General features: G+C 41.8%; 1 protein-coding gene across 5 annotated transcripts in view; it reads left to right on the forward strand.

Moving 5' to 3' along the window:
* Positions 1–16182, forward strand: part of LOC140187284 (E3 ubiquitin-protein ligase rnf213-alpha-like) — a 177529-nt gene that overhangs the window by 42328 nt on the left and 119019 nt on the right. For all 5 annotated transcript variants that reach the window (XM_072242436.1, XM_072242438.1, XM_072242440.1 and 2 more), the window contains 9 exons: positions 500–694; positions 1770–1974; positions 3030–3085; positions 3567–3726; positions 6390–6548; positions 7502–7600; positions 8669–8791; positions 11817–11991; positions 15135–15302. In XM_072242436.1, coding sequence (XP_072098537.1) covers positions 500–694; positions 1770–1974; positions 3030–3085; positions 3567–3726; positions 6390–6548; positions 7502–7600; positions 8669–8791; positions 11817–11991; positions 15135–15302 — 1340 coding nt within the window. The remainder of the gene's footprint in view (positions 1–499; positions 695–1769; positions 1975–3029; positions 3086–3566; positions 3727–6389; positions 6549–7501; positions 7601–8668; positions 8792–11816; positions 11992–15134; positions 15303–16182) is intronic.

Genomic DNA, 16182 nt, shown 5'->3' on the forward strand with positions numbered 1-16182 from the left:
TAGCAGGTAAGGCAGAGTTACGTGGAGAGACAAACAGCGCTAACATTTCGGATCACGGTAGGGTAGTGGTTAACACAGCACTTTACAGTACCATTGACCCGGATTCAATTCCCATTGCTGCCTGGATGGAGCTTGTATGTTCTCCACGTGACTGCGTGGGTTTGTTCCCACAGTCCGAAGACCTACCAACAACGCAGCCATTGTAAATTATACGTGATTAGGCTAAGGTTGAATTGGGGGTCACTGGGCAGCGCGGCTCGGAAGGCTGGGAAGGCCTACTCCGCGCATATCTCTGTAAAATAAAGTCACTGGCCCTTCATCAGGGTCTTACATTGGAGATGCTTGTTAAGTTCTCATCTTCATACCAAAATGTATTCGCAAAAGTGACAGATTTTGTAGCTAAAACACTGGGGTAGAAATTGAAATTGAAAATTTTCAGATTATTCCTTGGTTAGTTTTGAAACAGTCTGAGTACGGGTCTACTTGTGATTCTTTCCAGTATGTGTGTGGGACTGATGAATATGTGTATCCGGCGCGATGTTGTGGAGCTTGTGCTGGCTGTACCTTTCCTTCACTGGTGTGTGGAGCAGAATTCAGTGAACAGTGAAGCAAGATCCAGCGCAGCAGAGCCGCTATATGGTGTTCCCTACAAAAGTTTTCGACACCAGATTAAAAAGGTCCCTGACAAAAGAAGGTAAAATTGGTCAATTTTTAATGTTTGGGATTAAATGTTGGTACTAAACTTTGAAAATCTCTTGTATGGTAGGATTGGGAAGCTGAGGCTTTGCTAGCCAACCAACCCCTACAGAGATATTGTTGGTGGGGGGCAAAATTCCTACCAGGGTTTCCACTGCCGTTGAGAGATAATGGCTCAGGAACTGGAAATTACACGTTATTTATGACAATGTCTGCAGCCTTATCCTGTACTCACGATGTCATATCAGCACTTCATGTCAGCTTGTACATCTACAGAATTTTTTTTATTATCCATTAGTTATTTTATGTGCTGAGTGTGATATGTGTACTGTGTTTTGCACTTTGCTCCTTGCTGTGCACACAACAGACGATCTAATCTGGATCCACACCACTTCCTCAATAGTCAAGAAGGCACAGCAACATTTTCGGTTTTGGAGGAGATTGAAGCATGTAAGACTCCCTGTGCCCATTCTAAGCACCATTGAGAGCGTCTTGTCCGGCTGCATCATTGAGTGATACAGAGGCTGCCAAGCATCGGACCACAAGACCCCTACAGAGGAGACTTAGAACTGCCTGGAGGATCACTGGGATCTTCCTCCCCCCCTGTTTCTGACATTTACCGGGAGCAATGCAGACAAAGGGCTCAAAGCATTGTTGAGGACCCCACTACCCATCCGACCATCCCTTTGATGCATTACCATCAGGAAGGAGGTGTGGAGTCATCAGGGCTAGGACTGCCAGACTGGGTAACGGATTCTTTCCTCAGGCTGTGAGTCTAATGAATACCTTGCCACCACTGGGGTCCCATCACCAAGCCAACGTGCTGTTTACGGTTTACCTGTGCATTTTGAACTGTATTAATGTATGATTAAATATTGTTTTATGTGCTGTGTGTGTTACACGTTTTGTGGGTCTAGTGGAATGTTGTTTCGCTTGGTTGTGTATATGACAGTCAGATGAGAATGAACTTGAAGTGAGGAACCTGTGCTCATCGTTGACAAAGTAATGATTTCACACCAGCCTTTTAGCAAAGTAATGACTTGTGTGTATGATCTTGTTTTTACTTAATTTAGAAAACTGCTGGAACTCATGTTTCAAAACAAGTATCTGGAAGAGACAGACTCGAGGCTGATCCAGAGTTGGGTTTTACTAATTGCAAATGGGGATATTCCAGAATATGCAAAAGAAATGAAATTGACTCTGAACTGTGTAGTAGAAGAACTATTGAACAGATTAAAAGAATGTGAACTGGGAAATGCAGATCAAGATGACATTCAGGTTTGTTTTGAGTGTTTTGTATCATTGATCTAATTATTTTATTAGGGAAGAGGCATCCGTTAGTCTTGCGAGACCATGGATCTGCGCCTGGAAAGTCTTCACTCTCCAGGGCGCAGGCCTGGGCAAGGTTGTATGAAAGACTTTTATTAACTATAAGCTCATTCACAAGATACGCAGAATCTGAATCAGAATCAGGTTTATATTATCACTGGCATGTGTCGGGAATTTGTTAACTTAGCAGCAGCAGTTCAATGCAATACATAATATAGAAGTAAAAAAAAACCAGTATAAATAAATAAATAACCCAATTACTGTATATGTATGTTAAATAGATTAAAAATCATGCAAAAACAGAAATAATATAAAAAAGTGAGGTAGTGTTCACGGGTTCAATGTCCATTTAGGAATCAGATGGCAGAGGGGAAGAAGCTGTTCCTGAATCGCTGAGTGGGTGCCTTCAGGCTTCTGTGCCTCCTACCTGATGGTAGCAATGAGAAGAAGGCATGCCCTTGGGTGCTGGAGGTCCTTAATAATGGACGCTGCCTTTCTGAGACGCTGCTCTTTGAAGAGTACCTGGGTACTTTGTAGGCTAGTACCCAAGATGGAGCCGACTAAATTTGCAACCCTTTGGAGCTTCTTTCAGTCCTGTGCAGCAGAATTGACTTACTAATTTTCTTTGTGAAGGCAAACCAGCGACTCCTTTCCTACACCATTCTCCTGCATCCATTAAATTTATCTTTTCCCCATAGTTTTGTAATAATTCATTGTAGTCATTAAGAATTTGAATCGCTGCTACCTTGAAACATTTTGTAGCAGTACTATCAGTGAACAAGTTCTTCCTGAGTAGTTTTTGCTGGATATCAAAGCGGACTCCCCAAGTGCAGAAATAAGTAATTGAATGGATTGTTGAAATTGATTCTAATTAATCATTTAAAATGATTTTTTAAATGCTTGAATCTGTTAAAACTTTTTAAAGCAAATGAAGAATAATGCTAATAAACCAGACGTTTATATTTTACTTTGAAATTGATGATATGAAGGACTATTTTTTTCAGGCATTTGGGAAAAGCATCAGCTATATCAAGGAAATGACAATCCAGGAAACACAAAGGTACACCTTTTGTATTAGTTTTCTTTTGAAAGTGGACAGAGTTACAGTCTTAACAGCAGAGTCGGTAAAGGGGTATACCAAAATCTGATGTTTTGGTTATTCAGGTGAAGGTAGTTGTGGCTCATCTAAGCCTTGGTGTCCAACAGGCAATCCAACAGAATGGAGGATGCTGTAGTTAAGAGAACAACCTGGATATCTGTGGACCCATGATATAGTCTGCCCCATGCCTGTGAGGAGAGCGAGTAGATACTGACTTGCCTTACTGTGTGGAAGAACTTAAAATATGTTTAGCTTTAAATTAGGTCTTCAAGTCAAGTCAAATAACGAGTGTAAATAGTTATGCATCTGAAGTGACTGTTTACCCTCAGATAGCCAATGAAGTATGATTATTTGTAGGCAATAACTGAAAATAATAATAACTTATATTAATTTGGATGATTTAACTAAAGTTGGAATTAAATCTAATGATGTGTTTTTGTAGAAGCGTCTCTAATTTGAAGGAAAATGACTTGAACTGGAGTAATAAGATGCATTCCATAATCTGCCGTCTGACGAAGGACATAGCTTTGTATGAAGTTCCGGCTGTTTCATTTCAACTTGTATTAAAAGTTGCTGAGAAAACAAAAATGCTGTTAGCAGAAGTAAGTCTTAAATTAATTCTGATGTGAAATGTAGCTGAGGTATACTTTGTTGCTGGCTGCGTAGTTAAAATTCAATTGATGTAGACTCCTGCGAAGGCTAGTCAGAAAATTACTTCTAGTCATATTTCTGAAAAGGCAGATTAGATCTCAGCTTAGTTCTCATTGGGATCTCAGTACATCCAGTAACTTAGCAGTACTACAGTACTGCACTGAAGTCCCCTTCAACTTGTGTGCTCTAGACTTGGATTGGGACTTAGATTATGAGGATACACAGTCGTCGTTTATTGTCATTTAGTAATGCATTGCATTAAGAAATGATACAATGTTCTTCCAGTATGATACCACAGAAACACAAGACAGACCAAGACTAAAACTGACAAAAAACACATATTTATAACATATAGTTACAACAGTGCAAAGCAATACCGTAATTTGATAAAGAGCAGACCATGGGCACGGTAAAAAAAAGGTCTCAAAGTCCCGATAACCCCATCATCTCACTCAGACGGTAGAAGGAAGAAAAACTCTCCCTGCCATGAACCTCCAGCGCCGCAAACTTGCCGATGCAGCACCCTGGAAGCACCTGACCACAGCCGACTCTGAGTCCGTCCGAAAACTTCGAGCCTCCGACCAGCCCTCCGACACCGAGCACTGAGCACCATCCCTGCTGAGCGCTTCGACCCCGGCCCCAGCAACAGGCAACAGGCAAAGCTGAGGATTCGGGGCCTTCCCCTCCGGAGATTCTCGACCGCACAGTAGCAGCGGCAGCGAAACAGGCATTTCAGAAGTTTCACCGGATGTTCCTCCGTGCTTCTCATGTCCGTCTCCATCAAATCAGGATTGTGCACGGCATCCTACTTGACAAGTAACAGATATTCATTACCAGAGTGGCTGCTGCTCGTTGCGTCACGCCGTCATCTTCTCTTCAACTTAACCCTTTATGTAATTTTTGAGACAAAAATGACAAGCTGGTATTTGAATGAGCATAGAATGTGGAAGAACATTACACCACAGTATAGGCCATTTGGCCCACGATGCTGTGCTGAATAAATCTGCTTTAAGATCAATCTAACACATCCCTCCTACATAGCCCTTCATTTTTCGTTTGACCACGTGCCTACCTAAAAGTCTTTTTCATGTCCCAAACGTATCTGCCCCTACCACCATCCCTGGCAGCACATTCTAGGCACTCAGCACTCAAGATAGTGTTTGGGTTACCATTAAAGATAAGGGGTTGTGACGTTCAGCTTAGGAACGTCATGTCATCCAACCCAGATGGTAGAATTGGGGAGAAGGTTCCAGAGAACTCTGGGTGGAGAGGTTTTTGTGATAGACACTGGAGTGGGTCGAGGTCTTTTCAGCAGGAGAGGGAGAGAGAAGAAGCTCGAGAGAACCGGCCATAGGATTTGATCTAACAGGAATGTGCAATTCAATGGAGTCCAAGAAGGGAAATTCTCCTGGTGAGCAATGAATAGGAGTTGGTGCAATGAGTACATTGGACACATCAGCTTTTGGAAGATTTCAGCTCCAACCTTGTGTACATTTAACTGTGGGCCCTTTTTTCCCCCTTTCTTCTTTTAATAATGGTGTTGTTAAGTTTACATTCATAAATATACTTTCTTTATAATTGTATGCAGTGTACGATCTGTCACTTCTTGCCGATGGCAAATTGCATGGGGCAATAGTCGCACAGTATTCACACATCGTGGTTCAGGTGGGCGAGACATTCCAACTTCCTGGTTTTGGTTGTGACCCACGTCATACCGACCCTAGGCGTAATGAGCCACACCTCTAACGACGCCCGGTAAAAATGGGTTTCATGTGCAAAAGGGCAAGCTAAATTTTCTGAGTTTTTTCTTCTTTTCTTTTGTGAATTTGGCCATTTTCGGCTGGCTTGGATCACATCAGTGGATACCTCATGATTCTTTGTTCAGACCACTTTACCTCTATTTACTGGACATACCAATTATCATAGGCCATCAGGCCTCATTCTATAACTTTAGCTGTTCAGCCCAGATCAACTTTTGACTCCAAAGCAGGGGTTCCCAACCCGTGTCTGGGGGTCCCTCGGTTAATGATAGGGGTCCATGGCATAAAACGGGTTGATAACATCTGCCCTAAGTGTGTCATCAATGGAGAAGAGAAATTCCATCTCTTAATCGGAGAAAGCAAGATAATTGCAAATAAAAACTACAGCCGAGTTACTATCTATTCTGGGGATGGTCTCCCACTTTTTTTGCTAAAGTTGTAGCAAGTAAAAAGTGAATCATCTGCAGAATTTTGGGGCTGCATTTTGAATTTAATAAAGGCAGGTCATAGCAAGAACACATGTATTATGTGGCCAGGAGTTTGATTTCAATTTAAATGGACATGAAGACAGAGTCTATTCAGTTGGCCGATCATTTAATCCCTTTGTTAAAAGTCTTTTCTACTGAAGTCAATGGAATGTCTTCAGTGCTAGTTATAGTGGATGACCAGTTTAATGTTATCCAGTCTTAAACATTGAAACTGTCACCATTAACCTTGGTTATTATTTACTATAACAATTGCTCCTAAGTGGCTCTGCTACCCGATAGTTGTACAATCGTGCCATTTTAAATCTTATGTATTTTGCATTCTTGGTGTCTACCAGGGCTTGTGCTGAACAAATTCTTCCTTTCCAGGAATCACAGAATGAGTCACCTCCTGAAGAAAGCAAAGTGCATATTGACTTAAAGTCAATAATTGAGAACGCTCAAACTTGCCTCCGTTCTTGGCGAACAGAAGCTGTGAATAAAATGCTGCTTTCCACAACAAAAAACATGGACAAGAAAGAAATGGAGGTAGATTTGTCTCTTTCCATTATAATGAAGCAAGATGCCGATCAAACCACCCTGCCTCGACCGGGATTTAGCATAATCCATTCAAAACCAAATCCTAAAACAAATTCTATAATCCTATCTATTCTATAGTCTTATCCTATCTTCAAATATAGAAATTTATCTAATGCTAAGCTGCAATGCTTTCAGTCTCAAAAACATTTTCTTCTTCAATAATATGGCCTATACACCTCCTTCCTCGCCTCCACTCAGGGTCCCAGGCAGTCCCTCCAGGTGAGACAACACTTCACCAGTGCTCCCAATGCATTGTCCTCCACGTGGACAAATGTTAAGTATCCATCAATGAGTAGATGGGGGAAAAAAATTCATCTCACCTGGAAATCAGGAGATGAGGATCTCGCCATGGGATATTCTCTTGCAGGCATGGTATTTAAGTAGTTACTGCACGTGCATTTAACATAAGAACAGAGGAAAGTAAAAGCTTGGCTCATTGGGTTCTCTAAGGGTCTGTCCTCTCAGACTGTAACCTTTTCTCTTCAAATCCTAACCAGCCTATTATAGTTTAATTGGCACGTGTTGACTCCTAACCAGACCCTCGATGAAGGAAATGGGGACAAGTACCTCAGAGCAGGTTAGGCCTCTTAGCCTCCAACCTAATGACATGAACATCGATTCCTCTAACTCCAGTTACTTTTCACCCCCGCTTCCCATTCTCACTTTGTTTCATTCCCCATTCTGACCCCACTTTTACTCTTTCTCTTCTCCTCACCTGCCCATCAGCTGAAATCTGTTGTGCTTCTGAGTCCCTGAACCTGGTGACCATCTGCGAGGAAGCTAAAGATTATGAAGATAAACGTAGAATTCTTTCCCAAAGAAAACTTGTGCTTAAAAAATATTTTAAAGAATATTGTTTCAATGTTTAGAAACAATTCATAAATATACCATTTGCCTTACAGATGTGGAAATGCCATTTCACTATGGAATATGGAGATGAAGACTGGGCAAAGACGTGGATGGAAATGACACGAATAGACCTGATGAAAAGGATACAGAAGGTAGTAAATTTTATTACAAATCCAACTACTCCAGGTATTTGGGGCAGAATCTTCTTGTAAATTTACATATTTTAAAGACTGCTGATAAAACCTACTGACCTAGAAGTTAGTGGTTTTGATAAAAGTTCACCAATCTGAAACATTAAAGCTATTTCTCTACTATTCTGATGTCACCTAACATTTTCTGGTTTAATTTTACAAATATTAATTATATTTACATTAATATTAATTATACTTAAATAGGCTTTATACTATTGAATCAGAATCAGGTTTAATATCACTGGCATACTTTGTGAAATTTGTTAACTTTGCAGCAGCCGTACGATGCAATACCACACATGATAATACAGAGAGCAAAAGAAAACTGAATTACAGTAAATATGTAAAGTAGTGAATTTAAATAAGAAGTACAAAACAAAAGAAATAAAATAGAGAAAAAATAGTGAGGTAGTGAAATCAGATGGCAGAGGGGAAGAAGCTGTTCCTGAATCATTGAGTGTGCGCCTTCATGCTTCTGTACCTCCTTCGTGATGGTAACAGTGAGAAGAGGGCATGTCCTGGGTGGTCGGGGTCCTTCATGATGGACGCCACCTTTCTGAGGCACCGCTCTTTGAAGGTGACCTGAATACTACAGAGGCTAGTCCTCATGATGGAAATAATCCACTATAACCCTGATGTTAAAATCAATTAATTAAAGGGCATTAAATACAAAATGTAGCTTAATGTTCCATATTACAATCTTTTTGCCTGTTTTGCTATATTTGTGTGGAACTGAACCACTCTTTGCGCATAGACCATGCATTGTTTTAAGTTGTTAATTAAACCAATCTATAGTCATGCAGTCTCGTCTTGGAGTGCAGAGTAACAACATGGTAGGTAAAATATATGCATGTAGTTACATAAGCACATTATATCATGAACTTTCTTAAAGATGTAAGCGCATATGTAATAAAGTCCTCTCCTGTGTAACCTAGTCACATCTCAAGCAAACAATACAGCTGAAGAATTATGGGACCAATAGTTTGTAAATGTGTATATTTTATTTTCAAAATTCTGCTTCATTAATAGGAGAGCCCTTTTGACCAGGTATGGATTTACTGGAATTCGAAAGAAACTTTGACCACTTTGAACGCCATTGTTTTGAACTGTTTTGAAACATGTGCGCTTAATGCGGTGGATGCAGTTTGCCAGGTAAGAGAAAAAGGCAGAACTAATTGTATTGCTCAGTTAGTAAAATTATTTTCTCATCACTTTTTAACCATGGGCCTGGAAATTTCATATCTAGTGCTGCATCAGCAAACAATCTCAGTAGCCAACATGCCTGCCAGGCATTGCTCAGTTGTTACCACTCCTGCCTTTAAGTTCAAACATTGTGGTTCAGGCAATGCTGCAGAAACTGGAGTACAAATGTCTAGATTTATACCGTCAAAGTTCAAATTAAATTTATTATCAGCGTACGTACATATCACCATATACAATGCTGAGATTCATTTTCTTGCGAGCAAACGCAATAAATTGGTAATAGAATAATAACCATAATAGAATCTATGAAAGACTGCACCAGCTTGGCTGTTTAGACCATAAGACAAGGAGCAGAAGTCGGCCATTCAGCCCATCGAGTCTGCTCTGCCATTTTATCATGAGCTGATCTATTCTCCCATTTAGTCCCACTCCCCCACCTTCTCACCATAACCTTTGATGCCCTGGCTACTCAGATACCTATCAATCTCTGCCCTAAATACACCCAATGACTTGGCCATGGTGCAAAAGACAATAAACTGTGCAAATACAAAAAGGTAGAAACAATATTAATAATAATAAGCAGTAAATATTGAGAACATGAAGAATGTGAAGAGTCCCTGAAACTTAGTCCATAGGTTGAGGGAACATTTCAAAGATGGGCCAAGTGAAGTTATTCCCTTTGATGGTTTGAGGGGTAATAGCTGTTCCTGAACTTAGTGGTGCGAGCCTGAGGCTTCTGTTCCTTTTTCCTGATGGCGGCAGTGAGAAGAGAGCGTGACCTGGGTGGTGGGGGTCCCTGATAATAGATGCTGCTTTCCTACGACAGCTCTTCATGTAGATGTGCTCAGCGCTGGGGGGGGGGGGGATTTATCTGCGATGGACTCGGCTGCATCCGCTACTTTTTGTAGAATTCTCCACTTCAGAGCATTGTTGTTTCAATACCAAGCTGTGGTACAGCCAGTCAATACACTCGCCACTACACACCTATGGAAGTTTGTCCAAGTTTTAGATGTCATGCTGAATGTTCGCAAACTCCCAAGGAAGTAGAGGTGCTGCCATCCTTTCTTTGTAAATACACTACATGCTGCGTGCAGGACAGGTCCTCCCTAGTGATAACACTGAGGAATTTAAAGTTGCTGACCCTCTCCGTCTCTGATCCTTTGATGAACACTAGCTCACGTACCTCTCGTTTCCTCGTGAAATCAATAATCAGCTCCTTGCGTATGGTATCAATCAGCCAGATTCTCAACCTCCCTCCTATATGCTGATTCGTCATCACCTTTGATTCGGCCTATGACAAGCGTTGTCATCAGCGAACCTGATTATGGCATTGGAGCTGTGCTTAGACACACGGTGCAGTGCTGAAGAAGTACTACAGTGCTGCATTTCAGATAAAGGAATTAACCAAAGAACCATCTCACTTGATATAAATATTTCTATGCAACTATTTGGTGGAAGAACATGGGAGTTATCCTCTTCCTCCTGGTTAGTATTTATCTCTCAATAAACGTTGCTAAAACAGATTGGTCATTTTCAATTTGGGGTTTCTGGGAGATGGTTGTACTCTAATTTGGTGCCATTGCTCCTGACATGACAACACTGACTGTATTTAGAGAGTAACAACCCTAAAATACTTCTGCATGTCCCAAAGAGGCGTCAAGCATTATGTAAGTCCATCTCCCTTATATCACATGGATAGAGAAGATAGAGTCAGGAATCTGAAACGGCGATGACTGTATGTGTGTGCAAGAGGTTACACACACAAAATGCTGGCGGAGCTCAGCAGGCCAGGCAGCAACTAAGGAAAAGAGTAAACAGTTTAGGACTCACCCTGATGAAAGGTCTCGGCCCGAAACATCGACTGGTTACTCTTTCCCAATGATGCTGCCTGGCCTGCTGTGTTCCTCCAGCATTTTATGTGCATTGCTTGGATGTTCAGCATCTGCAGATTTTCTCCTGCATGCAACAGGTTGGTCTGTTTGTTATTACCAATACCATATATATATTTTAGTGTGATCTTCCATTGGAACTGCTGTTATCAGATAGAAAGTGTCCCTTTTATCAAGTTGACCCGCTGATAATACCTCACAATGTAAGTTGCTTGTTAGAAAAGAAATCCTGATAACCATTGTAGCTGTATATCTACTGTAACTGAACTATTATATTATGGTATTATTAAGCACATTATGCTGTTATAATTTGTATAACCTTGAGGTGCTTATAGGCAAGTCAAAGGGTTAATTTCAAAGGCTCAGAGGTTCATGTTATTGTCAAAGTATGCACGTGCAACACAACTCTGATACTTGTCTTCTCCAGATAGCCATAAAATACAGAAAAACCACAGGAATTGTTGAAAGAAAAGAGATCAACTGCCCCCCAAACCCCCAGCACAAAAAATAAAAAATATATAACTTGCAAACCCTAAAATTCCCCACCATCTCCCCACGTCAAATCACTCACCCCTTCCCCACAGAAAGAAAAGCAACCATAGCAACCAACCCCTACCCACAGGAAAAAATAACGGCGATGATAACAATCCCTGACCCCTTCACTCACAGAAAAGCTGTCATGGAGTCTATAATGCAGAGATGATCATGGCTTTTTAGGGTGTTAATTCTCTGAAGATCTGTGCACTCAGTGACAAACTATCGTTCGTGGAGCTAAAGCTACACCCTAAATCATTACTGTTACAATAATGTCATCACATCATCTTGACTGTCATGCACACTCCACCACATTGGAAAGTGTAGCATGTAGAATTTGCCTTCAAATACAAAGATTACGCGGTTTTAGGTGAAATAGTGAAGGTGCAGCTAGATGAATTTATGCACTTAAATTTATTGGAAGGAGTCATTATTTTATGCATGTAATCTGAAAATAAGGACTGTTAAATTTGGTTGGAGTTTATGCATGTGAAATAATTAGTGTTTACCAAAAGTTCACAAAATGGATGCTATTTTCTGAAAAATCTTAGGACAAAAAGGAATTTGAACTGCTCACAAAGTTAAAGGCGTGGGAATACCAAAAATCTCCTGAGATTTTATCAAAAATCATTGAAGAGTCATGGAAGAGAAACCCAGGCAACAAAATTGACGATATTAGCACTGTGCTAAATCCTGATGGTGCCGTACACTATTGTCTTCTGCAAGGTAATTAATCAGTATAAATTTATTTCAGGTGGAACTGGTATGAAAACAAGGTTATATGTGGTAAGGTTTCATTATTTAGCTTATAGGTTGTTTAAGTCTGGTGATGGAGCTAGGCCTCTCTTTAGAATGGTGAAACACATCACCACACGTTACCTTCCGTTGATCTAAGAAAAGAAAAAATAGAAGGTGAAATGAACCATAGAGTCCTCAAGACTGCTGCACTATCTATTCACTATCCATCTCTACTGAGTACCTTTTGAATCAGATAAATGCATGGCTGAGGGCATTCTACCTTATCCATAAGACATAGGAGCAGAATTAGGCCATTTGACCCATTGTGTCTGCTTTGCCATTCAATCATGGCTGATCTTTTCTCCCCCCCCCCCCCCCCCAGCCCCACTTCCCGGCCTTCTCCCCTTAACCTTTGATGCAGTGTCCAATCAAGAGCCTATCAACCTCCGCCTTAAAAATGCACCCAACGACCTGACCTCCACAGCTGCCTGTGGTAACAAATGCCAATTCACCACCCTCTGGCTAAAGAAATTTCTCCACATCTCTCTTTTAAATGGACACCCCTCTATCTTGAGGCTGTGCTCTCTTTTTCTAGACTCTCTCGCCATGGGAAACATCCTTTCCACATCTACTCTGTCTAGGCCATTCAATATTCAAAAGGTTTCAATGAGATCCCGTCAGCCTTCTAATTCCAATGAGTACAGACCCAGAGCTATCAAATGTTCCTCATATGATAACCCTTTCATTTCCAGAATCATCCTCATGAACCTCCTCTGAACCCTCTCCAATGCCAGCACATCTTTTTCTAAGATAAGGGGCCCAAAACCGTTCACAGTACCTAAGGTGAGGCTTCACCAGTGCCTTATAAAGCCTCATCATCACATCCCTGCTCTTCTATGCTAGACCTCTTGAAATGAATGCTAACGCTGCATTTCCTTTCCTCACCACTGACTCAACCTGCAAGTTAACCTTTAGGGCCTTTTGGCACAAGGACTGCCAAGTCCCTTTGTATCTCAGATATTTGGATTTTCTCCCTGCTTAGAAAACAGCCTGCACATTTATTTCTTCTACCAAAGTGCATGACCGTGTATTTTTCAATATCGTGTTCCATGTGCCACTCTCTTGCCCATTTTCCTCATCTGTCTCAGCCTTCTGCAGCATTCCTGTTTCCTCAACACTACCTGCCCCTCCACCAATCTTCGTATCATCTGCAAACTTGCCAACAAAGTAATCTATTCCATCATCCAAATCATTAACATACAGCGTAAAAAGAAGCAGTCCCAACACTGACCCCTTCAGAGTACCACCAGTCACTGGCAGCCAACCAGAAAAAGATCCTTTTATTCCCACTCGCTGCCTCCTACCAATCAGCCAGTGCTCTCCTCATGCTAGTAACTTTCCTGCAATACCGTGGGCTCTTAACTTTGTAAGCAGACTCATGTGTGGCACCTTGTCAAAGGCCTTCTGAAAATGGGATGACCTTGTCTGGTGTCTCAGCCAGTACGTGTGTGTCTGCAGCCATGCCAACCCCCACACCTGGCACTCCTTCCCTGCCACCTGTCCCCCCCACCCCTCCCTGGGCACTCCACCCTCACTATTCCCAACATCCTATGCTCCCACCAGATTTACGAGCTTGCTGTCTGCTCCATGTTGACAAATACAGTACTGTGTGAAGGTCTGAGGCACCTTAGCTATAGATATGTGCCTAAGAGCTTTGCACAGTACTGCATCTGATGGGTGATAGAGTCATACAGCATGAAAACATGCTCTTCAGCCCAGCTCATGCATGCTGACCTAGGCATCCAACTCAGCTAGTCCCATATCCCTCTAACCTTTCCTACCTACATCTAACCATGTACCTGTTCAAACAAAGTATCGTTACAAAACTTGGCTTCAATCACTCGTTCTGATAACTCCCTAAACAAACGTATGGCAATAGACGCCATCTACGAACCCCTAAAAGCTGAGGAAATGCGCGGGGATAGAATTCAGAAAGGTCAACTGAAGGGATAGCCAATCAGCACTGAGGCAAGCGAACGGGGTGGGGGAGGGGGAGGGGGATGTGCTAAGTAAACGCAAGCACTCCCAGAGAGAAACACCAACAACTGCCCACTGAGGATGTCACCTCAACTAGTAGTAAAACGTCTGAAGCTAATTGCAAAGCTCAGTGAACACTGCAACATCAAACTCGTTCCCTCTACATGCCAGGCCCTGTGTGGAAAAAGTTGCCCCTCGGGCTTCTATCAGATTCTTCCCCTCTCACCTTTAACCTATGACCACATTCTTGATTCCCCAACCCAGAGTGAAAGAATGTGCACTCACCTTCTCAAAGCCCTTGTGATTTTATAGACCTCCATGAGGTCATCCTTCGGTCTCCTACGCTTCAAGGAATAAAATCCTAAAGTCCCCTTCTTCAAGCTATAACACAAGCCTTTGAGTTCTAGCAACATGCTCAGATCTTTTTCTCCCAGTTACTACAAAGTGTACATTTTGTATATTAGTTATTCCATGTTGAAGTAAGTTGCCAAATCCAGCAGGCAGTGAGAATGAATCTCAGAACGTGGAAACACACGTGACCAAATGCCCAAGGTTAGGGTGGGAAATTGGAGGATTGGGGATTAGGTTAGTGAGTGGGCAGAGTTCTACCATTTGTAGATCATTGATCTAGAAACACAAGTTCAAATGCTATCACGAGAGCTTTGAATTTAAAAAGAATCTTGTCTTTCTGAGTAATGGTAACCAAGTAACTACCTGATAAGAATGAGAACCTACACAAAATGCTGGAGGACCTCAGCACCTATGGAAGGAAATGAATAGTCAACGTTTCGGGCTGAAACCTTTCCTCGGGACGTGTTGCCTGTTCATTTCCTTCCATAGATTCTGCCTGACCTGCTGAGTTCCTCCAGCATTGTTTGTGGGTATATGTGTGTTCCTCAAGATTTCCAGCATCTGTAGAATCTCTTGTGTCAAGAATAAGAACCCATCTTGTTCAATTGCTTCCTGTGTCAGATTCTAATAGAGGTGGATGGTGCACAGGAATCCATATTGCATGAAACCCTATATTGAGGGATAGATTAATTATAATGCCTGCATTAATACAGATTAAATCTGATAAATGTGGTGATCCGCAGGTGACTGCAGTAAACTCAATGTCTCAGAAGAAGTAAAGAGTTTCTTAAAAGATGCTGAGGAGAGATTTCATACTTTGGCTGAATGTATGTATAATGGCTCTGTGAAGTTTGCTGATCTGCAGAAGCTTTTACACAAACGAAAAGAATTCATTAATCTATTTGAAGCACGTGAGTAAGAAAGATTTTTTTTCTTCTTCTTTCTTAATCTTATTTTTTCCTGTTTCCTCATCATTATGACGTGTCCTTTGGGCTTGAAAGTGACTGGTTTATGCCACTGTTTTGTGGGTCCTGAGCTGACTAATGAGCCCTGTGTCTGATCCACTAGCTGTGCCACAGGAGTGTCAGGTGGGGCTTGACAGCATGGATAGATGGCATGATTGGCCTTGGCGTTCACAAAGATATGGCCAGAAAGAATTGAAGTGATTGCTAGCTTCACCGCCCGTCTTGAGCAAGAGATTCTGTCAGTTGTTAAGAAGGCTTCATTTTTACAAGCAGGCATTGTGTGTATCCTTGAATTGCTTGATGCTCTGTGCTTCTGAAATTTGCTTGCTGTGATGAAGCTCGGGATAGAGTGGTTGCATTGTGGGTCTGGTGTCAGATGTGAAGATGATCTGGCCCGTTGAAACTGGCTGAGCACGCTGAGAGAACATTGCTGATTTGAGATTCTCACTGTTGGTTGGCCTTGTCTTCCATACGCACATGAGGCCAGGTATCCCATGAACAGGGTGCTTGGTTTCAGACCTTATACTTCAGTCGTTCATTTCTGAAGGTGCATTGGAGGTAGTGTCTGCCCTCATTGAGAGGTGGTTCATGAGATGAGGAAAGAACCCACTCAGCTGGTCTCCTTATTGACCTGGATTGCAGGTCAGTGGTCTTCATTGTCATTACTGCATTTAGACTCAAAACCCAACTCCCTCCTCAAAAAAAAATTGCTGTCAATCCGGTGGCTCCCAACCAATGTCTCGTTTGCCATAATTGTTGCTTCTGAAGGGACTCCCACTTTCTTTGTCAGAAAACGTTATGAGTAGTGAGGTGAGAGTAGTAGGAG

Source organism: Mobula birostris, chromosome 24 (assembly GCF_030028105.1).
Source record: "Mobula birostris isolate sMobBir1 chromosome 24, sMobBir1.hap1, whole genome shotgun sequence".
NCBI lineage: Eukaryota > Metazoa > Chordata > Chondrichthyes > Myliobatiformes > Myliobatidae > Mobula > Mobula birostris.